Consider the following 23,043-nt stretch of genomic DNA (forward strand, 5'->3'; position numbering starts at 1 on the left):
AATGAACGTGATTTGAGGCAGAAATGCTCAGAATGAGTCCAGTGATGATTTATGGACTTAAAAATAGCGTAGGAGGCCTCCGGATCTCTACCTTTGACATCAAAAATGGAAAATTGTTAAGCAAGTGTTTTTTGGTGAGGCTCAGAGAAGAAGCAGAGGAGATGAGCTTGCGAACAGGATTAGAGAAAAGTCAAGTCACTATTGGTCCGGAATTGAAAAAAGCTGGATTGGTGAAACAGCTCTTGGAGTCAAAATGATTATTATTTAATCTAATTATACAGTTGAGAGCAAGCTATTATTTGCAAGAGCACCCTGTAGACACAATACAGAAAGTAAGCAAATCATGTATAATTTAAACAAAATGTTTCTTCCATTATATATCTAAATGTTTGTGTGGCTCCAATCTGAGCGTGTCTTGAAGCCTCTTTTTTAATAGGATTTTTTGGCCCATAGGCTTTAGACAGAATAGCTTTGCATGAAATGGAGCTGAGAGAGAAGGAAGGACATGCAGCAAATTGCCAACCTAGTTCACCCAAGGAACACACAATCTTATATACTTTAGTGAGCGTGTCTTATAGTTTATTGCTTCACACAGGGTCCTTTGTGATCTATTTCTGACCATAATATTATTATGTGAATGTTTGTGTAACTATCTGTGTACATACTGAAACCAAGTTATTTTTTACTTTATTTTAATAGTAAATTCTTAAATTATGCATGTCATACTTGACTCTATAGATGTTGCTTGATTGTTATTTTATTTTAAATTTATTTTATGTTGCACCTTCATGACGAAACAAGTTCCAATGTTTGAGGACTGTGTTCAGTAACAATGGCAATAAAACTTTTCTGATTCTGATTTGATCTAATTATAAAAAATCATAATTATATAGCTTTTTTGGTTACTCAAAGACGCTTCAGCATTATTCATTCACTCCACACTCGATAGTGATTAGCTACTATAGTAGCCACAGCAGCCCTGGGGCACACTGATGAAAGTGTAGTTGTCAATCTGCGCCCTCAGCTTCTGACTCACACCTGATCCATACTAGGCAATGTGGGTGAAGTGTTGGGGTTAAGGACACAAGGTAATTTCCTCTAGCGCCTCACTGTGGCACCTGGTGTTCCAAAATTCTCCCTAATACTAACCGGGCCCTGTCCTGCTTTGCAGCTGAGGTTGTCGCCCTCCGAGACAACTGCTGTTGTGATTTTGGGCGTTACAAAAATACATTTAATTGAATTGAATTTGATTATAAGATAAGATAAGATAATCCTTTAATATCCACTCAAGGGGAAATTTCGTTGTTACAACGCAGTAGAAACAGGAGGAAAGGACAGATTATAGGAAGTTTCTAAAACACTTAATAGAACTCTTATCAACAAAACAAAAAACGTTTGTTAACAAAAGCTCCTCTCCTGTCTTAATAGGGAATGGAAGGGGGGGAAATAAAATAAAATAGATAAATAAAAAAATAAAAAGATAAAGATAAGAATAAGATAATAATAATAAAATAATGATAATAGAATAAAATAATGTAAAAATAGCTAGCACAAGACTAGGTAAATACTATTAGTAAACAGAATAAAAACTAAATCGAACACTCTTATTTACAGTATTGCACATGTTCAGGGCTAGCAGTGTTTGTTATAAAGTCTGACAGCAGCAGGAAGGAAAGACCTGCGAAACCTTTCCTTCACACAGCGAGTGTGGATCAGTCTGTCACTGAAGCTGCTCTCCAGAGCGGACAGAGTGTCCTGCAGGGGGTGACACTCATGGTCCAGCATAGATGTGAATTTAGCCAGGACCCTTCTGTCCCCCACCTCCTGCACCGAGTCCAGAGCGCAGCCCAGAACGGAACTAAACTTCTTGATGACTTTTTCCAGCCTCTTCCTCTCCCTCTCTGTGATGCTGCTGCTCCAGCAGGCCACACCATACAGGAGGGCTGATGCCACCACACAGTCGTAGAAGGTCTTCAGGAGTGGCCCTGTCACTCCAAAAGACCTGAGTCTCCTCAGAAGGTAGAGCCGACTGGCTCTTCCTGTACAGTGCGTCTGTGTTATGAGTCCAGTTCAGTTTGTGGTTCAGATGAACACCCAGGTACTTGTATGAGTCCACTCTCTCAATGTCCCATCCCTGGATGTTCACTGGTGAGGGGGCAGCAGAGTAGCGTCTACGGAAGTCCACCATCATCTCCTTGGTCTTTCCCGCGTTGATGAGGAGGTGGTTCCGCTGACAGCAGTCCACAAAGTCCTGTGCCAGTCCTCTGTACTCTGCATCATCGTCGTCCGTGATGAGTCCGATGATGGCAGAGTCATCAGAGAACTTCTGCAGGACACAGCTGCCCGTGTCGTGTCTGAGGTCTGCAGTGTAAAGGGTGAAGAGAAAGGGCGCGAGGACAGTGCCCTGGGGCGCCCCCACACTACAGGTCTGAGTGTCAGACACACAGTCCCGTGCTCTCACAAACTGGGGTCGGTCTATGAGGTAGTCCAGGATCCACTCTGCCAGGTCATACTCCACACCAGCCGTCTCCAGTTTGTCCCTCAGAAGCAGCGGCTGGATGGTGTTGAAGACGCTGGAGAGATCAAAGAACAGGATCCTCACAGAGCTGCCAGGCTTTTATAGGTGAGAGAGAGAGCGGTGCAGCAGGGAGATGACGGCGTCCTCCAGTCCGATGCCAGGCCGGTATGCGAACTGCAACGGGTCCATGGCTGGGCTCACGGTGGAGCGGAGGTGGTCCAGGACCAGCCGCGCCAGTGTCTTCATCAGATGGGACGTGAGAGCCACCAGCCTGAAGCTGTTGAGGTCTTTGGCGCGTGGTGTCTTGGGCACAGGTACCAGACAGGAGGTCTTCAGACCTATGGTACCACCCTCAGCTTCAGGCTCATGTTGAAGACATGCTCCATAACTCCACACAGTTCATCTGCGCAGGACTTAAGGAGCCTGGGGCTGATGCCGTCAGGTCCTGCTGCCTTCCTCACTTTAATCCTCTTCAGCTCTCTCCTCACCTGTGCTGCTGAGACAGTCAGTGGTTGGCAGGGGGACTGTGTGCTGGGGGGATGGGTGAGTCCAGGTGAAGTGGGGAGCTGATGGTCCGGAGCAGAGGTGTGAAGGGGGAACGGGGGTGGGCCATTGTCCGGCTGTGGAAGAGGGAGCATGCAGCTGTGCAGGGGGAGGGGTGGGTGATCAAATCTCAAGAAGTGAGTATTTAAATCATTCACCCACTGTAGATCTCCCTCTGTCTGGGCAGGGGGGATTTTGAAGCCTGAAATGGTTTTCAGGCTTCTCCACACTCCTTGAATGTTCTTTTGCTGCAGCTGCTCCTCCATCCTCTTCTTGTAGCCGGCTTCCGCCTGCCTGATCTTCCTCCTCAGCTCCTTCTGCACAGTCCTCAGCTCCTCCTTGTTCCCTGACCTGAAGGCTCTCTTCTTCTCCTTCAGCAGAGCCTTCAGTTCACGGTTAATCCATGGCTTGTTGTTTGGAAAACACTGCACCGTCCGGGAGGGAACAATGTTCTCAAAACAAAAGTTTATGTTTTAAGTCCGTGATGCACTCTGTGATGGTGTTGATGTCCTCCCCATGGTTGTAAAGCTCGGTCCAGACAGTGGTGCTGAAGCAGTCCCTCAGATTCTCCTCGCTCTCAACAGACCACATCCTCACCACACGGGGCACCACAGGCTGCCTGCGCACAATAGATTCATACACAGGCCGCAGATGTACAAGATTGTGGTCCGAGCTGCCCAGGGGAGGGAGGGGGAAGGAGGAATAAGCCTCCTTGGTGTTGGCAAAGAATAAATCCGATGTTTTATTGTCTCTGGTGGGACAGGTAACATACTGGGTGTATGTTGGCAGGACAGAAGAGGGAGAAGCGTCGTTAAAGTCACCAGAGATGAGGAAGAGAGCCTGCGGGTGTTTGTTTTGCAGTCTGCTTGTGATGGAGAACAATGCTTCACAGGCATTGTCAGCGTTAGCAGACGGGGCTACGTACACTGCTATTACAATAACATGTGAGAACTCCCGGGGCAGATAATATGGCCTCATGCTAACGGCTAACAGTTCAATATCTCTGTTACACAGTTGTTCTGACTGTGACGTGGTTTGATCGACACCACCTCTCATGAACAAACATCGCGAGGCCTCCTCCTCTTCTCCTACCGCTCTCCCTTGTCCTGTCTGCGCGCAGGAGATGAAAATGGTCCAAAGCAACAGTATGATCGGGATTTCTGGGGTTAGCCAGGTCTCTGTGAGCAAAATGATGCTACAGTCTCTGTATTCCCGTTCGTACCATGCGAGAGTCACCAGCTCCGCTGTCTTATTTTGAAGGGACCGCACGTTTCCCATGACGCCCCTCGGTACCGCGGGTCTGAAGCGGCTCTTGTTCTCCCGTACTTTGGCACCCGTGCGCCTGCCCCTCCGTGTCTTTCTCAAAATCTCTCCCGGAATGGTTGCTTTCTCCTGGGAAAAAGAGACACAGCTCCGGCGCGGCGCAGGAAGAGGAGCTGCTCCATTGAATAGACAGCAAAACTGTTCGCTCTCTCTGAAAGTTGTGTGACGTGGGTGACTTTTATTGATGAGCAAGCAGACTTGGGATGTTCAATGTTTGGTGGATAACACAAAAGTGAGAAAAAAAAACTTAAAGACAAAGTGGGGGCTTTGAACCCCAGCCTCCCCTGTGAAGAGCAAGGACCTATCCTACTGATCCTATCTGGTTGGATTAAATAAGATGACTTCATTGACCAATTAATTACAAAAAATTGGAGGTTTGTTGTTAAATGACCTGTATGTCTAACTAACCATCTCTAGTCTAATCATTGGAAACAGAGCCTTAGCTACAATGCGCTGCTGTTGTAGTGCCTTCAAAGTTGAAGTACCAACCCATCATTTAGGGTGCGTTCACACTTGCACAAATACCACATTAAAATTAGGACTAAACTATGACTTAACTCAAATATTAAAATGGACAAGGCCAGGGCCAAACAGGACCAAAACAGGATAAAATCAAGAACTACATCAAAATTTAACTTGGCTCAGACCAGAACCAAACAAGAAGTGTGAACGGAACCTTAATCTATTACAAACTTGTAAGAAATATCTGCCTGTGAACTCTAGTGAATAGGAATGAGTTAGATGGATTTAAATACATACTTCCTCCTTTTGTGGTTTGAACATCAGGTACCACAGCGTTAAGTCCACAAACTCTGACAAAATGCTGATACATTAAAAAATATTTATATGTGCCTCACCCAAGTGGCGTATCATTTGACAGTGTAAACGCCCAGACAGAGGAGATGACAGTTAGCATTACGCAGCATGAGACAGCAGGGTTTATCCGCACATGGCCCAGTCAAACAAGCTGCAACGGGGAATCTGTTTAGCACTGCAGCGTATCCTGAGCTCTCACACGTTCCTTTGGCTGGAAGAGTCGGATGTTGGTCTGGCCTAGTGTACGTTCATGTCTAAACTGACCATAGTTTAAACAGAGCTGAGACTGGTCTGAATCCTCAGCTTCGATTTGCTATTTAACTGTCGGATTGTAGATTTGTTGTCTTGGTTCTAAAATCTCGCATTACTCAACCCAAAGAGTCAGTTGAAAGGACTGTGAATCTATCTGATTATGGAAAGTAATTGTAGAACGTCATAATGAGCTGTTAGTAATAACTGGACGAGGGAGAGAAAGTTGAACAAACAGGATTAAGTTATTCTAAATTCTCCTCCTTTTTGTGTGTTGTAGGTGGCCCAATTGTTGCTCAGCAGTAACATGGTGACGACCCTGCTGGAAGGAGAGAGCGGCCATGACGGTTCGGAGCCGGCCTCCACCACGCCCCTCCACCTGGCAGCACGAAATGGACACAAGGACGTCATCAAGTAAGCGCTGCTCTGTCTGCTCTTTATAACCTTTCTCCCACACAGGGGAGAGAGGTTATAAATATTCAAATGGCTCAGTAAGATCAAAACACTTTTATAGGCCAATAGCTATATTAGGCCAAAAGAAAAAATTGTGTGTAAGCCGACCGACCTGAATTTCAAAATAAAGAAAACCCGACCTTAAACATTTTATCGCATATTTACCGGCCGTATGTTTCGAGAATGTCAAATTGTGAGAGCGAATCCAAAAGCTGCAGGAAAAAATCATCTGTGGTGATCTGTGTAAGAAATGAAAATCGCCGTTCTTCTGATGGCCGTGGCGATATGCACGCCCGGTGTTTCAGAGGTGAAGGTATTTGGCGTGACTGTCGAAAAGTGCTCACATCATCTAGTGACAATAAGAAAAATAGTGAACGTAGAAGTCTGTAAGACATTTTTCAACGTTTTCAACGAACATCATGGTGAGGTATCAGATCAGACTGCACAGTGCGCCCCGGACTACAACAACAACTCTCACGCTGTCATGAAGCGCTCACTTCTGAGAAAAGAAAACTGTCTGCAAAACTTGTGCATGGATTTTAAAATATTAAAAAATCCGACCTACCTACCTGGATTTTTTTTCAATGTTACCGGAAACATACAATTTATTTTATATGGCCTTAGTATAGAGTATTAATTATAGCGTATGAGGCTCTTTTTTTCTCATTAGTTTGACAAATAAAACAGCTTTCTATGTTTCAATCACTGCCTCTTTCATCATCGTCCACTCGGCTGCCGCTTGGGCCTGAGCTGACCAACTAAATCCTCCAGACTGACAAAACGGGAAAAACATGTGTAAATATAGAAACATACATAATATATAGGCACTAAACTTCGACAGAATTGGTGGAGGATGCGGGCATCTCATCGTGCTTGGAAAGGAAACATCAGAATTTTGCTCTAAATGATTCCCTTCTGGATGTCGGCTGACGACGCAGAGCGTCCAGGAACGGTTCAGCTGGGAATGATGGGAGAACAAGGACCGAGCCGAAAGAGAGACAAGAGGAGTGGATTGCCAGTTTATTTTGACTCACAATTGTGACTGGGACATTCAACAAAAGTAAGGCAGAAACCTCTTGTATTTATTACAAAAATCTGCACATTGAAAATGCTAAATTTGCCAAAACTAGACCTAAATTTTGTGAAGTATGAATTTAGTGAATGTTAGCTCATTAGTTTAGACAATCAGTTGGACTGATTTAAAAGGGAGTTGGACTCCGGAAAAAATAAATAAAAATAAAAATAAAACGTGGGACGTGTAGGTAACTAAAGGGAACTAAGAAAGCTATTACTTGGCTTAAAGCATTCTACTGACAAGATTAACTACCCTTTGTGGCTAGGTGGAATTTTTATTTATTTAGTTAATTTTATTTTTTCAAGTTTGCATTCTATTTACATTTTAAATTTTACATTTTTTAAATTTAATTATTTTTTTGTTCGATTTTTTATTTTTACTTTAAATCTTTAATTTTAAATTTTAATTTCAATATCATTTTTTCCCTAAACATATTTCATTTCATTATTATTCTTATAATTATTGTTCAAATTATAATAATAATAGTTATTATTATTAGTTGTATTGTTTTGTTTCTTTTTGAAATACCACTGACTGCCACACTTTTTTATTATCAAATAATAATAATAATCAAACATTTTAAATTAAGATACAGATAAATTAAATAAAATGAACCTTATTCCAGTCAAAATGAATACATTTTTGAAGGATCTTGAAAACACAATCCGTGCAAATGAACAAAACCCAAAGGAAGCAAAAAAGCAAACTACACGAATGAAGAACCTCTTCCAAAAATATGCTGAGAAAAAATTGATTAATCACAGTGATGAAGCTGTGGCTCCTCCCACAGAACAACAATGGAATTGTATTCATGAATATCATCAATCTAAGGTCCTGCATTACAAAACACATCAAATTTGGACAGTGAAAGGAAAAACTGTTGACAAAAAGAAACTGAAAGAACATGAAGAAAAATTATCATTTTCAGTGAAACTACATAAAATGGCAAAAGACATTTTAATCAGAAGAGAGAGACTATTTTTGGCCAATATTCAGGTGAAACCAGAAGAGCATCAAACAATCAGAAAAAACAAAATGAAACAAAAAAACAGAGCCAATAAGCGCATCCCTTTTGGCGTGAAAAACAAAGATGAAGACTCTAGAACAGAGGAAGAGAGCGAGCAGACTGGGGTACAAGGTCGACGTCACAGCTATAGCGCCCCCCCCACCTCTGGCCAAAGGAGAACTGCAGTGCCCCTCCTCTGGAAACGAACATCATAGCGCATATGCACAACTAGCAAAAGAACTGAAGAAAATTATGACAGAAACGGAACAAGAAAAAACAGCTCCCCACACTTCTACTCCAGCGGCTCCTCCCCTGCAGGGCTCATCCATGGATTTATCTATGATAAAAGGTACAACCAGAACCATACCACTGCTGCCAACGAAACATGCTGTAGTCTCGGGTACTCTAACTATGGTCCCGTCAGAACCCACTCAAGAACAAAGACAGATGCAGGATTTGAAGGAACAGGTGTTAGCTCTGACAACATTGGTTTCCAGCCAAAATCACATCTCCAAATTCATGCTCGAGCAAACAGTGGCTCAAAAAGAACAACTTGCCACCAATGCATGGTCACCACCTGGGTTGGCTTCGGACACAGATGAAGAAAGAAGATTACAACGACTACTGGAAGAAAAGGAACGGGAAGTGGCGGCTGATCTACGCAGGAAACAAAAAGGAAAAAAACTTGGACAAAAGGGGGAAACAGTCCTAGGAACTGGGCTAATAGAAGCTGAAAGTAAGAAGCAAGTACAGCAGAAACTCCACATTCAAAGAGGAGTGGAACAACAGAAGAAAACAGGTTCAGACCCATTTGTGTCAACACCACATCAATATGTGGTGGGAGCATTCACAGGAATGGTGGATGAGCATGGATACGACAACGCTATCTTGAGTGGAGAACTTCACCCGCTCCCCGTCCACAAGGGTCCCAAGGAGGAAGAGGATGAATTTTCTAGCAATGAAGAGGCTCCTCCTCTTATTGCACCTCTCCGAATGACTGCAAGTAACCAAGAAGTGTACCAACCATTCGCATTGAAAGATCTAGAAGGACTGATGTTAAAACTGCCCGAACTGACACAAGGTGCACCGGCCTTCCTCAGAGCATTGACCACGAATACAGCAGGAGAAACACTTTGCTGGGGAGATGTGTCTGCAATTCTTATAAGAGCAACAGATGAGAATACGGCGGCCAGGATCCGTTCTGAAGTATCCAAACAGATTCATGCTCCAGTTAGAGCATCCACATCATTTGCCACCATAAAGCCTCAGTTAACTCAGGTACTTAAAGGAATGTATCCCACCTGCCTTCCTGACGCACTGTTGGCTCTGGAAATGAAAAATGATGAAGACTACTTTACATATAAGCAAAGAGCTAAAGCACAGTTCCATGATGCAACTGGAGAGCCCATACAACCTGGTACTGGCAACACTCTCATGTTCTTTTCTACTCTGGTGAAAGGACTACCTAAATGTGTCCAGGATCAGTTGGCTGATGTTGTTGGTCTTTCCTCAAAGACAGAAAAAGAGTTTGATGCCAACTGCCAACATCACGTTGCTAAGTACCTGAAGGGAAAAAAAGGACGGAATGAGGATATGGAAAAAATGAAAATGGCAAAGATCAAATTACAACTCAAGAAGCTTCAAGAAGAGGTGAATGATAAAAAGAAGGAAAATAAGTCTGCCAAGGTAATGACTGCGGCAACAGAAGATAATCCAGTGTCAGACAGTGCCCAACAGATTGCTATGGCGGTTAAAATGGTCATAGGACAAGTGCAACCCATTATGGCACAACCACAGGCAGTCCCATCCGCCACAGGACCAAAGAACAACACATCTGCTTCAGAAATCATCTACAATCAAGGACGTGAACGTAACACATTCTCTCGTGGAAGAGGCCGTGGGGTAAGAGCAGGAAGAGGACAAAACAGGTTCAGCGTGACTCCTGATCAGTGCTTAAACTGCTTTGGAACTGGACATTGGGTTCGAGACTGCCCCATAGGGCAAACACAAAGAGGTCAACACCAAATGGCCCCAAACCAACCTGGCCAAATGATGAATATGAGCCCACCCATGTCCAGCCAGAATTATCTACCACCACCCTTGCCCCTTGTGGTCTCCCTGGTTATACCACATCTTTGGGCCTTGGGGTGGCACTGTTTCTGTTTTTCACCATTATTGTTATTGCCTGTGTATTGATTATGATTGGATGCTATGCTGTCTTAGATCACTTATAGAACGCTTGATTGCATCTGCTCTTACTAGACAACCCGCTTATCTTTTGACCCTGATTACACACGCTATTACTCTGCCAAACACGAATCTAACTCTGATAGTGACAAGACTCCTAGACTTTTTCCAGAATCTGATTACTACATCCCACCATGTGTTTACACTAACTGGGGATGCTCCTTGTCTCACACCGTTTTATGTCCATGATGGGTTATGTTTAATAAATGTTTTCTTTTATTGAGTTGCGATATTATACAATGATTTAATATGATTTTTAAATAGTTAGTATGTTTTTGGGGGGTTTACGTTCTATTATTTTGTGAGGTTGCGTCTGGCGCCTCTTGAGTGTGATCACATGTGGATGTGATCAAAAGGGGGAATTGTGGATATTGATCAAATTATTGTCAAGTCTGTGTCCTATTTATCATGAGTCAAGACGATCTTGCTGCATATGGGTCACAATGAACTATTCTGTGTATTTTAACTATTCTGTGTATTTTCTAATCATCTGTGGACTAGTCTAAACAATCTTAAAGCGGACGTCATAGCGAAGGTCAGGCCATGTTTATCAGACCCAAGCAACAGCGATATAAAAACACAGCTAAATCTTGTGAAGAGTCGAATCTCAGCTGCAAGACGAACAACACGCTACTGTTTTGCCTGTTTTTCCATGTTTTCATCAAATAAAGAACTTGAGAACGATCTTCGCCTCTCGCAGTCTGTATAGACTAAACTTCGACACACACATCAATCTAACCTAATCCAAACATTGCGAGGACTTGGTGTGGTTCTTTCCCAGCATATCAGTAAGTACTGTTTGTGATTATATAAGTGTCTCCACCCTGCCTCCCAGACAGCCTCCAAATGGCTCCCATCAACCAGCGTGAGCACACAGAGGGAGCCATACATTCTGATGACTAAAAAATGTGGAATGGGTTTGGTTCATTATAACTACCAATAGTTAAAGCTTTAGTTGGAGGACAAGTCAGAATTCTGTAGAATTTGCATTTTTGACTCAACAAAATGCAGATGATATTATCAGTGTAATTTTGAGGCCTATCCACGTGATTTTTTTATTTTCTTATACAAAAGTCATGTTTCGACTGGATCTGATTCACTTTTAGAGCACTTTGGAACGGTTCTTTTTATGGCAGAATGCGTCTCCATGTTCAGGGCCTGGCTCTGGGTCCAGAAGCAGAGCTCTGATGTCACTCAAATATAAGAAATGTTTCCTTAATAAATCAAATCGAAATCGTACTTGAATTCTGTTTTTTAATCATAAGGCTGATCTCTGCAATTTACAAAAAGTCATTCCTGTTACACTTACACAAAATCTCCCCAAACACAATAATGCAATACAATGACTGTAACAAATAATGATTGGGTTAAACGTTTGTGGTTTTATATTTTTGCTATTTTTTTTTTTTCAAAAACAGTGAATCTCCTATAGAATAATATTATATGCCCTTGCCCGCCATCTTGAAATTCTAGAATGTGAACGCAACCTACATTTGCTGATATGAAGCTGCCACAAAACTCCATTGTGGCTGTGTGCGAAGTTTACTCAGCATCTCAGCCTCTCTCTCTCCCTCTCTATGGGATTTCAGTCTCTTCAAAGCACCACATTCTAAGAACTGCAGTGTAAGAAGATGGAGAGGATTATTTTAGTCCCTCTATGGTTTATGCAAAAAATGTAGATTTTTTAGAATCGTAAATGTACTAATATTTTTGTTTATTTGCCGTGTGTTGTAAAGCAATGCTATGCAAATGTGGCCTAGTTTTGTGTCCAGTGAGGACAAGGGCTGTGCTGGTGTAGACGCTGTAGGCTACCTATTGATTCATACTGTTCAAACTGTAATGCTAGTATTGATAACTGTATCAGTTCAATTGTTGATGCTATATTCTGCATTTATTGTGTTGTTATTAGTCTTGTACCTTTTCTTTGGCATTTTAGAACTTTAGATAATGTATGTACTAAAAGCATACATGACTTTCTCTCAGTCAGACATTCCCTTGGGATTTTCTGTTAGCACTCCATCTACTGGCATGCTAATGTAAGGACACAGTTGTAATGAACATGATTTGAGGCTGAAATGCTTAGAACGAGTCTGGGGATGATTTATGGTCTTAAAAGCAGCACAGACCTCTGGAGCACCATGGAGCCATAAAACTGGGGATTTGAAATGGGGAGTTTTCTGAGGTTCAGAGGGAGAGGGCTTACTAAACAGGATTCATACATTATTTATTTATATATTTTATTATGGCATAGTGTATTATATATGGTTTACATTAATTACATATCATCCACAAAATTGCACATACATTTGAATATCCACCATGTGTCCATGTTTCAAGTCAATTAAAATACTAATAATAGACAATAAAACCAAACAAACAAGAAAAATGTGTGAAAGAAGTTAAATACCACTTTAGGTAGGTTTATCAGAATCAGAATAAGTTTATTGCCATTTATCAATGAACAGGATTCACGGATATAGGAACTTGTCCTGGCAGTTCGGTGCAACACAAACATAACACTGAACAATAAATACAAAAACAATGGACAATAAATAACTACTGGGTATTAAAATGGGTAAGTAGAGTTAAAAATAGACATGATATGTACACAAAAGTAGTATATGTGGTGCAATAAAAGTGGACAGTGCAGTGAGCGCAAAGTGCTTAAGAAGTGTTCATGAGTACAACGGCAGAGGGAAAGAAACTGTTCTTATGACGGGAGGTTCTGGTCTGGATGAACCGTAGCCTCCTGCCTGAGGGGAGTGGCCTCCTGCCTGAGGGGAGTGGCCTCCTGCCTGAGGGGAGTGGCTCAAATAGTCTGTGTTCCGGGTGAGAAGGGTCGGCTGTGATTCGACCTGCACGTCCTAGAGTCCTGCAGACGTACAGGTCCTGCAGAGATGGAAGGTTGCGGCCGATCACCTTCTCAGCGGAGCGCACAATGCGCTGTAGTCTCTACTTGTCTCTGGCTGTGGCTCCAGTGTACCACACGGTGATGGAGGAATTGAGGATGGACTCAATGATGGCCGTGTAGAACTGCACCATCATCTCCACTGGCAGCTTTGCTTTCTTCAGCTACCGCAGGAAGTACATCCTCTGCTGGGCCTTCCCGGTGAGGGAGTTGATGGTGAGCTCCCACTTGAGGTCCCGGGTGATGGTGATACCGAGAAAGTGGAGGGAGTCCACAGTGGAGATGGGGGAGCCCGAGATGGTGAGGGGGAGCTGGGGGGCTCTCCTGAAGTCCACGATCATCTCCACTGTTTTCTGGGCATTGAGCTCCAGGTTGTTACCGCTGCACCAGGACACCAGCCGGTCCACCTCACTCCTGTAGGCAGACTCATCCCTGTCCGAGATTAGCCCGATGAGGGTGGTGTCGTCTGCAAACTTGATTAGTTTAACGGAGGCGTGGCTGGAGGTGCAGCAGTTCGTGTATAGGGAGAAGAGCAGGGGAGAAAGTACGCAGCCCTGTGGTGCTCCTGTGCTGATGGTCCGTGTGTCCGAGACATTCTTCCAGAGCCGCACGCATTGCGTCCGATCCGTCAGGAGGTGGAGTCGGGTACGTTGAGCTGGGAGAGCTTGTCCTGGAGCAGAGCAGGAGGATAGTGTTGAAAGCCGAGCTGAAGTCCACAAACAGGATCCTGGCATAGGTTCCCGGGGAGTCCAGATGCTGCAGGGTGAAGTGGAGTGCAAGGTTGATGGTGTTGTCCACAGACCTGTTGGCTCTGTAGGCGAATTGCAGGGGGTCTAGCAGGGAGTAGGTGAAGGACTTGAGGTGGGGGAGGACCATGAGCTCAAATGACTTCATGACTACAGACGTCAGCGCCACAGGTCTGTAGTCATTAAGTCCAGTGATGCGGGGCTTCTTGGGGACAGGGACGATGATGGACGACTTGAAGCAGGCTGGGACATGGCATGACTCCAGGGAGGTGTTAAATATGCCAGTGAAGACAGGGGCCAGCTCGCCTGCGCAGTGTCTTAAAGGTGGTATGGATGATTTTTTTCAGCAAATTTTTTATCATATTTCCTCGTGGCGTGGATAAATCATTTGTCCTGCCACGTATCAATCATAAAACGCACCTACCGCTCACCTGCAGCCGCGTGCGGTTCCTCCTCACGTTTCCGCGTGCCTAAGCGCATGGATCTATCATAATATAGTTCCCTCAGTGTACGGGGCAAAATGAAGACGGAGAAAGACAGTTCGAGCTGACGCAGAAGTGGACAGAAATCTACGGGAGACGAGCGATGTGATCGCTCCATTGCGCTAATAAACAAACGCACGTGTGTGTTGTATCAGTCCACACGGGGGAGTGCACATGCGCACTTCCGCCTGCGTTCTCAAATTGCCGAAAAATCGTCCATACCGCCTTTAAGGTGACCTGGGGTGACACCGTCTGGTCCAGCAGCTTTTCGCAGGTTGGATTTGCGGAATAGTCTGCACACATCCTGTTCCTGAACTGTGAGAGGGGTGGGGGGGACCGGGGTTGGGATGGCAGAGGTGGCCACAGTGGGGGAGGGGGAGTCAAATGATGGGGGAACAGTGTTTTAACCTTGTTAAAAGAGATAAATTCATTTTTTATTTGCAGTTTGTCACATGTTATAGTTGCAAAGGTTTGTAATCATTGTAATTTAAAGGTGCACTTTTTACACTTTTCACACTTTTCACTCGCATTGATTTGCTGGGAACGTTTCACTGTATGGCATATAACTTAACAATCTTGCTTTTATTCAGTTATAGGTGTCCAAAATACCATAAAAAACATTTATTCTTACTGTAAGGGAGCTCGCCCTGCCACAGATCTAATTTAAGTACAAAAATACAACTTTGTACCTTAAGTTTGTGGTTTATGACTCAGAACTTTGTGAGTCATTATTTTTATTACCGCTACTTCAGACGTAACAAAATGGACTACATCTTGGGACTTGACTTCAAACCCTGTGAATTCTGTATTTTGTTTAAAGAACGCTTAAGGACTTTACACATTATGCAAAATTTAACCTCTTTAAACGATGTTATAACATTCTTCCTTCATTACAAAAGCATGCTCTGAGTTGATTTTAACTTCTTTCTTGCTTACGTATTTCATTAATCCTGGTCAATAAGACCTCTCCCTTTGAGCCTCACAAATCACTCGGTGTCAAGTGTCCCATATTTATGATGTCAAAGGTAGAGATCCTGAGGTCTGCTGTTTTTAGTCCATAAATAATCACCAAACTCGTTTTGAGCATTTCTGCCTTAAATCATGTTCATTACAACTGAGTGCTCAGATTAGTATGTCGGGGGAAAGCTAGGATTGTTTTTCTCCCTCTACTGCCTTACTCCCTTATGATGTGCGAACCGTCTGACTATTAAAAGCCCACATGAGCTCATATTAAACACATTATTTTAAGTTCTAAAACAGGAAGTACAAGAGCATGTTTAAAGGGCAAGAACAATACAAAAAACATTGCAGAATATTTGTTCTTGTGGCCAAAGACTCGGTCCCACCTCTGCTTGCCTCTATGTCCACGTTTAATACCATACTATGGAAGATTCCAGGCAAAACAAAAACATCCATGGAGAGAAGCAGGTGGCAGACCCTCCACCAGAACATGTACACATGCTTTCAATTAGACACAATTGCCCATTAATTAAAATGTTTGAGAAAAAAAACGTAAACAAGATTTCCAGAAGAGGACACTGTGCATTCTTGAGTTGATTCCTTCCAGCAGTCGCACTGTGCTGTTTACTCCTCCTAAATGTCTTCAAAGTTTACATGTTGATATAGTGAGCGTGGGATTCATCAGCCTCAGCGTTGGGTTCCGTACGGGCCATGGGGTGAGGGGCCGCGTGGCAGTAATGACACGTTACAGATGACTCTACAAATCAATGTTTGTGTCTGAGGGCCCACTAAATGTTTCTGATTTGACTTTGTTTTTCGCTGTAGGTTGCTGCTCCGAGCCGGCATCGACATCAACAGAGCCACCAAAGCGGGAACGTCGCTACATGAGGCCGCCCTCTACGGGAAAACTGAGGTGGTGCGACTGCTGCTTGATGTAAGTTAGTGGTAAATGTGTTATGAGAGGAAATAGGGAAAACGTGATGTGATTTTTATGGAAAATCATGTAAACATGTGCTCCGACTGGTTTAAAGACAATTACAATCATAACTAATCCTATCCATACTGACCCTTTAAAATCCTATGTCACCAGAATGTTAAAAATTCCAGAATGGAGATAATCACAACACATTTTAAAAGTTTAACCAACATCAAAGCTAAACGGTAAGTCTTTACAATTACAAAATAAGAAGCAATTTGGAATTTGCAGGGTAGAAATGTCAGTTAGTTTGGTTTTCATGGATGGAAGATGGCCTTAAAATTGTGCTTGAGCTTCACAAAAAAAATATTAAAGTATGTAATATATCTGTAGATAAAGTGAAATTGAAGCCTCAACATTTGTGTAAATATTTAGGATTTTGCCATCCTCAAAAATCTGTCTTTATCTCCTATTAAATGAGCAAATGGAATAAAAGCCAGTAGTATACGTGTTGAAGCCACGCTCTGAGATCACTCGCATGTGGATCTGTGTGGATTTCATTTGACAAAACCACCTAGATTTTTCATATTTTGTGTCGATCTGAGGTTAATCCCAGTTTCTCCCAGTGAAATCACATAATCTTCTTTTGCCTCCATTCTGGAATTGACAATGTATTTTTTTACACATTTTTACAGGCTCTATACTGAGGACAATATAGTCCTTTTTGGTTTATTACAAACGTATTATTTGTAGTCATAGGATCTTGACAACCAAAGCAAAACCTAAACATAAACCACTTCGACATGATTGTAATTGTAAATAAATAAAAATCATAATTATTATCGGAAAATCACAAAGATAGATAATGTTCTGAAATATTACATTTTTAAAAATTTATATACAGGATCTTTTAAACGTATTGCATGTGTCATAGGGCAAAACAGTTGTCATTTTTTGATGTTTGTTATATGTGCTTTTCTGTGTAGGCGGGCATCAACGTCAACATGCGCAACACATACAACCAGACAGCTCTGGACATCGTCAACCAGTTCACCACTTCCAGCGCCAGCCGGGAAATCAAGCAGCTGCTGAGGGGTCAGTGCACACTGCAGAGTTCTCTAAGGCGTCTGGTTGTTCCAGCCGAAACACAAGCAGTCAGTGTTGTGGTTTGGGTTGAAGTCAAAGGAAAAAAAAGTAACACGAACCAAAACAAACATGGCGACGCAGACGGACATATGTTCTTCGGCCTAATTTTGCAGACTAGAGGCCCTCACCTGCCCTCCCGAGAGATCCTCACGGTCCAGAATTATATGTTTATTACTTTATTATTATGAATGGAACACAGTGCAAATCTCACAGTGAGAAGGCTATTATCATGCTCAGTTATGCACAGCTTTGTGGAATAATCAAAAAGGAAAAAAAAGAAAAAAACAACTATGTTTAGAGGCCTTATTGTGGAGTGGACTTTATATTATTATTTTTTGTCTAGATAAGAAAACACCTGGATCACTGGCTGTGTATTCCGCAGCTCTGGGCCAGTTTTTTAGCCCAAACTGGACTTTCTGATCAATTCTTGGAACTTTAAGCCCCATTCACACATACCCCAGTAAATAAACATGTGCAGATTGCCACACTTAATCTGGCATGTGTCGCTATAGCAATGTGCTGCACCATTTAAATTGAATGGAAACTTAACTTCACATTGTAACCAAGGACACGTGCATTGTTTCTGCTGAAGTGAACCATTATTTTTGACACAAAGCATGCTGCAGTATCACCAATACTGTTACATCTCTGCAGTATAGTATTACCAGCTTCTGCTTCAAGCACCTGGCCTCTGCCTACAGTCTGTTCTATCCTATCAAATTAAGGCCTATTACTATCACTGTAATACAATAGTATATATATTATGCACAACTTGAAACTGTCCCGGCTCATGCCCACCACTCACAGCTCACTCATTCATACAGTTAGTTCAACATTTCCTTCAACAGCGTTGCTTTGTTCTACTCACATGGTTCACTAGATTTCACTGTTCCAGGTTCAAGTCCAGGCTGTGTTTATTTGTTTTTTCACAGAGGCGTCCAGCTCTCTCCAGGTGCGAGCAGTGAAGGACTACTGGAATCTCCACGACCCCACCGCCCTCAACCTGCGAGCAGGGGAAATCGTCATGGTATGGCTCAATTTACTCCTGCTTCTCTAAAGATTTATTTTTTCTTGTTAATTTTTGTCCTGTTATACTGAAATAAGTTGAATCAAATACAACTGGGCATACTGTACTTTGTTTCAAACAGCCAACCGCTTCACTCCCAACACAAGCCCTGAAGAAGCTTCCTGCTTGGGAGTGAAACTATTTAAAACAAAGAAAGTTCAGCTGTATTTGATTCAACTTCTTTCTGCCTGGACGTCTCAAAACCTTAATTATTTAATATAATACAGATAATACAAGCAAAATAAGCAGAACAGGAGCAGAGAGCAAAACGACAATATCAAAAAGGAATAGAGTAGTCCAAAAAAAAAAAAAAGAATAGATAGTCTGGCATATGTCCCTTCCATCTGTCCATTGTCTGGAAATTGTTTCCCTTTTCTCGTTCACAGTAAGTAAATTTTTCCATTTTGAGAATATCCAATGTTATTTCAGTCCAGTCCTTGACAGTTGGCTCCGTCCCCTTCATCTGTCTCCTTGTCATTGCTTTTTTGCTGCAAGTACTGTACATTCCACAGGTTTTCATCTTTTGTGTCCATTGTTGGCGTTTTACATCCAATATACATATTTTTAAGTGTCTGCAGTGCCTCAGTGATCTCAGTCCAGTAATTATGAATAATAGGACATTCCAAAAACACATGATAGTGAATTTCAACTAGAGTATTATTAGAATATATTTTACTCCACCTTTCTCTAGTTAGTGTAACTGTTTAGAGAATAACTAGTCCTTTACATGAGGGGTCTGAAGTCACATCGCTCAAGCCCTTCACAACTGTCTCCACCATCATCCCTCAAAGCAGGACATGCACTTGTTGTTTAACTCCAGGCTTTTGGAGAATGAGAAACCTAGATATTGGGCGTACTTTGAATGCAAGATGAGGATTAGGTGAACCTGATTTCCCCTGGTGCACTGCTCTGACAGAATGCAGATTTTGCTCTACATACTTAGACAGGAGGGAGGGAATCTGACAACACCAGTGATGAGCCAGAGTCGAGGCAAAGTCAACACAGAATTCGCTGCAATATATATTCCACAGTGATAATAAAAACGCTTTTGTTCAGACAACTTAAAGGCACCGTGTGTAGGTTATGAAGTTTTCTCATTCTTACTCTGCATTCTAAAGGCTGGTACAGTTCCATGAGTCGGTCCTGGTGTGTTTTCATTGGGATAGTTAGTATTATTATGGAAAACCCAGGGCTTTTTTGACGACTGACAACCACTCTTCCACACATGACTAAAACCAGCGCCTTGTTAGAAAACATGTGAAGAAGCGTATATTGGAGCTTTGGAGTTAAAACTTTTATGAATCAGGCTTCAACTTAGATCTGAACAAATCCTTCAGGTTTTGTGTTTGTAGGTGCAACTTTCAGGACTGAACTTTATGTCTCTGTGGGAGAAAAATGCTTTTGGAGAAAACTGCCTTAGAAGTTACAATGTCCTATATAAATCTATGGATGCAAGTAGGGATGGTTTGAATCTTTTTTTAGCCGATGCCTATATCTGATATTTGTCTTACCCTTGTGGCCGATAACCAATATTTGCTGATACTGATAAGACCACAAATTACCTTTTGTAAAAATAATAACAACATAGTTATCTAGGATATAAAACTATTTCTGGCATGATACATATTTTGCCTAGTTTGCCTCCTATTTTCTATTTATTTTAAGACACTGAGGACAAACTGGGAATGACACAAGCACTCACAGACTGAGGCAGCGAAGAACAAAATTTCAGTGCGAAATATCTGTTTAATATCTTATAATTGTCCTCATCAGGCCAATACCAATATCTGGGGGAAACCCACGATATCCGATATACCACCCATAGATGCTAGTGGCTTCAATTAAATAATATGACATATTCATGAGCAGATTGGATATTGTTTCCACGTGAAAGCCTGGAAGTTGAGAAAGAAAAAACCCACAATGTGAAATGTTTTGCCAGATTTACTTGTTTGGAAAAAACTGTCCAGTGCAGTTGTCTGAGTCTCTTGTGAATACCCTTGACATCCCTAACTCCAGAATCTGTCAGGCTTTGTGCGTGTGATGTAGCTGGGTGTCGTTGCGGCCCACTGTAGAAGCGACATGTACAGACCTGCTCCTGCCACTCTCTCATCAGCTCCTTGTTTTGCCCCTTCCACCTCACACTTTGGAGATGGAGACGAGCGATGCATGTTTTCATACAAGTCACTGGAACACGTCTCCTGCCTGAACATGCACCTCCTCGTTTGGGTTTTTGTTCTCCGAGGGCGTTTTGTGAGTTCACAGCTCCTTGGCTTCGCTCCATAAGCTCCAAAACAAAAGCCCTGAGGAATCGATTTCAAGAAAAACAGAACATACCTTCCACAATCTTTAGAATACACACAGATCAAGAGAAGTGCGGTCACCATATTAACATTTCAAAGTCAAAAACAGCTTAAAACATGCCTTTTAAAGATACACTATGGACGATTTCTGGTAGAGGGTAATGCAATCTGTTTGAGAGACCAGCAGGCCAAGTTACAGGTCACATCTGTGGAGAGGAGGCAAAACTAAAACCTATAAACTTTCACTCCTTACATATTTATTTGGTTATTGTGTCAATAACTCAGTCGTGTAATTCAGAGCAGAAATGCTTGAATATAGTTTAAATATTATTGTATCAAATTAAATAACACAAATATAAAATGACTATGCTTGTTTTGACTTACTAAGCAGTCTCTCTGTGTTAGCCGATTATTTAAAGGTCGTTTAGGACAACGTGCACATGACCAGCATAGAAAAAAACAAGTTCAGAAAAATAAAACGTTTCCTGTAAAAATGTGTTTATTTGAACTTTCAGCACTAAATCTAAAGTCTGCTGTGTGTTTTGTCAGGTCCTGGAGCAGCCCACAGACGGCCGCTGGAAAGGTCACATCCATGACCCCCAGCGTGGGACAGATCGGGTGGGCTTCTTCCCCCCGTCGGTGGTGGAGGTCCTCAGCAGAAGAACAGGTACAGCTCCCCTTTAATCCCGCACAGACCCTCATTTACACAAGTGAGGTAAACAACTGGACTTAGGTGTTGGGTAGGGACGTCAGTGTTGTGATGAGGAGATGGAGAGGCTGAGGAGGCTGATGGTTCTGCTGCTGTGTACACCTTTTCTGTGTAAATAGCTTCCAATGTTGTCACAGTGCAAAGAAATGTAAACTAAAAAAAAAACGCTAGATACTGATTTGAATACCTCCTTGAGCATAATAAACACTGAACCAAAGCTTGCCAGCTCTATTAAGAAGTAGTATGAACACATGATATTATTAATTATGTACAAAACAATACATAAATATTGTTCTATCTCGCAAAATACATTTCAATTATGAAGAGTTAATTGTAGAGTGTTTTTAGTCACAATACTAAATTTTAGTCCTAAGAAAAAGACCCAATAGAGATCCTGCACTCGTGACTAAATTTGTGGGGAAGAAACTGCTGTGATGAACGGCAACAAGTCTGAGTTTGGAGTCATCTTTGTCTTTAAATTAAGTAGTAAATAACAATACATCTTGCATTCAGATTAAACATTAGCGCCCCTCAGCTGGTCTGAGTGTGCGTTTAAAGAGTTTATTTGTGTAGATGGCACTCTAAATCTGACTTTCCTGCTAATATAAAAACAAATCCTTGGAGAGATTTGTGTGAAATATATTTTATTATAAAATCCTGTACATATGAATTTTACTGCTATTGACAATGATGTGACATTAAAATGATGTGATCTTGATAAAGTAGTGAAAGCATGTTGAGTAATATACTGCTGTTGTACACGGCTAATTCACTCTCGTCAATCCAATAAACATCCAAAAATCCTTGGTTTAACTTAAGTTTGTTATTTTATTGAACAGTTTATGTAAACAGTCTTTTTGAAAAGCATTTGCAATCGTTTTGTTTATCTATAAACTACTTTCTCTCGCTTAATTAATAGATTGATAATTATTAGAATCACCAATGCACAGTCTTAATAAAGATGGTTGAATCGTTCCCAAAGTGAAAACCCAAACTAACGCAGAAGTACATTTGTAGCTTAATTAATGCAAAGATTGCTCACCACTAGTTCATATAGGTATTTGCAGGAATCCACTTGCCAGACTGGAGCTATGTCCATCCAATAAAATGTTTTTCTTTCTGTTTCATGATCATTTGTAAACCCCGGGGCACAGAAATAATCCACAAGCTCTGAAACTCCAAATGTGATCATTGCTGCTGACGCCATTAGTTTAAATGCAATTTCCCCGCCGCCATCACTCCCAGTTTGGAGTTTGGTGGTGCATGCTGGGATAGCATGACAACATGTGCAGGAGCTCTATGCTCGATAAAGAATTCAATATCACAGTGATGATAAAAAAAAAAACACTTTTGTTTTTTTAGAGAACACAATGTTATGTTTAAAATGATAATTCCACTTTCTTTAATAGTATTACAATAGATATGGTTGGTAACAAAGGGAACACACTCAACGGACATTTTTGGTGGAAGAAATGCATTAATTTCATGTAGAAGCTGCTCTGTCTCCCACTTTGGAGAAGAATAAAGTGGTACAGCAGCGCTCATTTGTGTAAATATCCAAGAATGCTAACGGCAGA

The 23,043-nt window shown here is 41.9% G+C and overlaps 1 protein-coding gene across 3 annotated transcripts in view; it reads left to right on the top strand.

The window, feature by feature from the left end:
- LOC140368854 (caskin-2-like) overlaps positions 1-23,043 on the top strand; it is a 115,577-nt gene that overhangs the window by 70,072 nt on the left and 22,462 nt on the right. For all 3 annotated transcript variants that reach the window (XM_072455994.1, XM_072455995.1, XM_072455996.1), the window contains exons 7-11: positions 5,730-5,863; positions 16,152-16,260; positions 17,229-17,337; positions 18,321-18,415; positions 21,307-21,424. In XM_072455994.1, the coding sequence (XP_072312095.1) occupies positions 5,730-5,863; positions 16,152-16,260; positions 17,229-17,337; positions 18,321-18,415; positions 21,307-21,424 (565 nt within the window). The remainder of the gene's footprint in view (positions 1-5,729; positions 5,864-16,151; positions 16,261-17,228; positions 17,338-18,320; positions 18,416-21,306; positions 21,425-23,043) is intronic.

Source organism: Eucyclogobius newberryi, unplaced genomic scaffold (assembly GCF_026437365.1).
Source record: "Eucyclogobius newberryi isolate DKJ021-1_F unplaced genomic scaffold, fEucNew1.0.hap1 SCAF_20, whole genome shotgun sequence".
Lineage (NCBI taxonomy): Eukaryota > Metazoa > Chordata > Actinopteri > Gobiiformes > Gobiidae > Eucyclogobius > Eucyclogobius newberryi.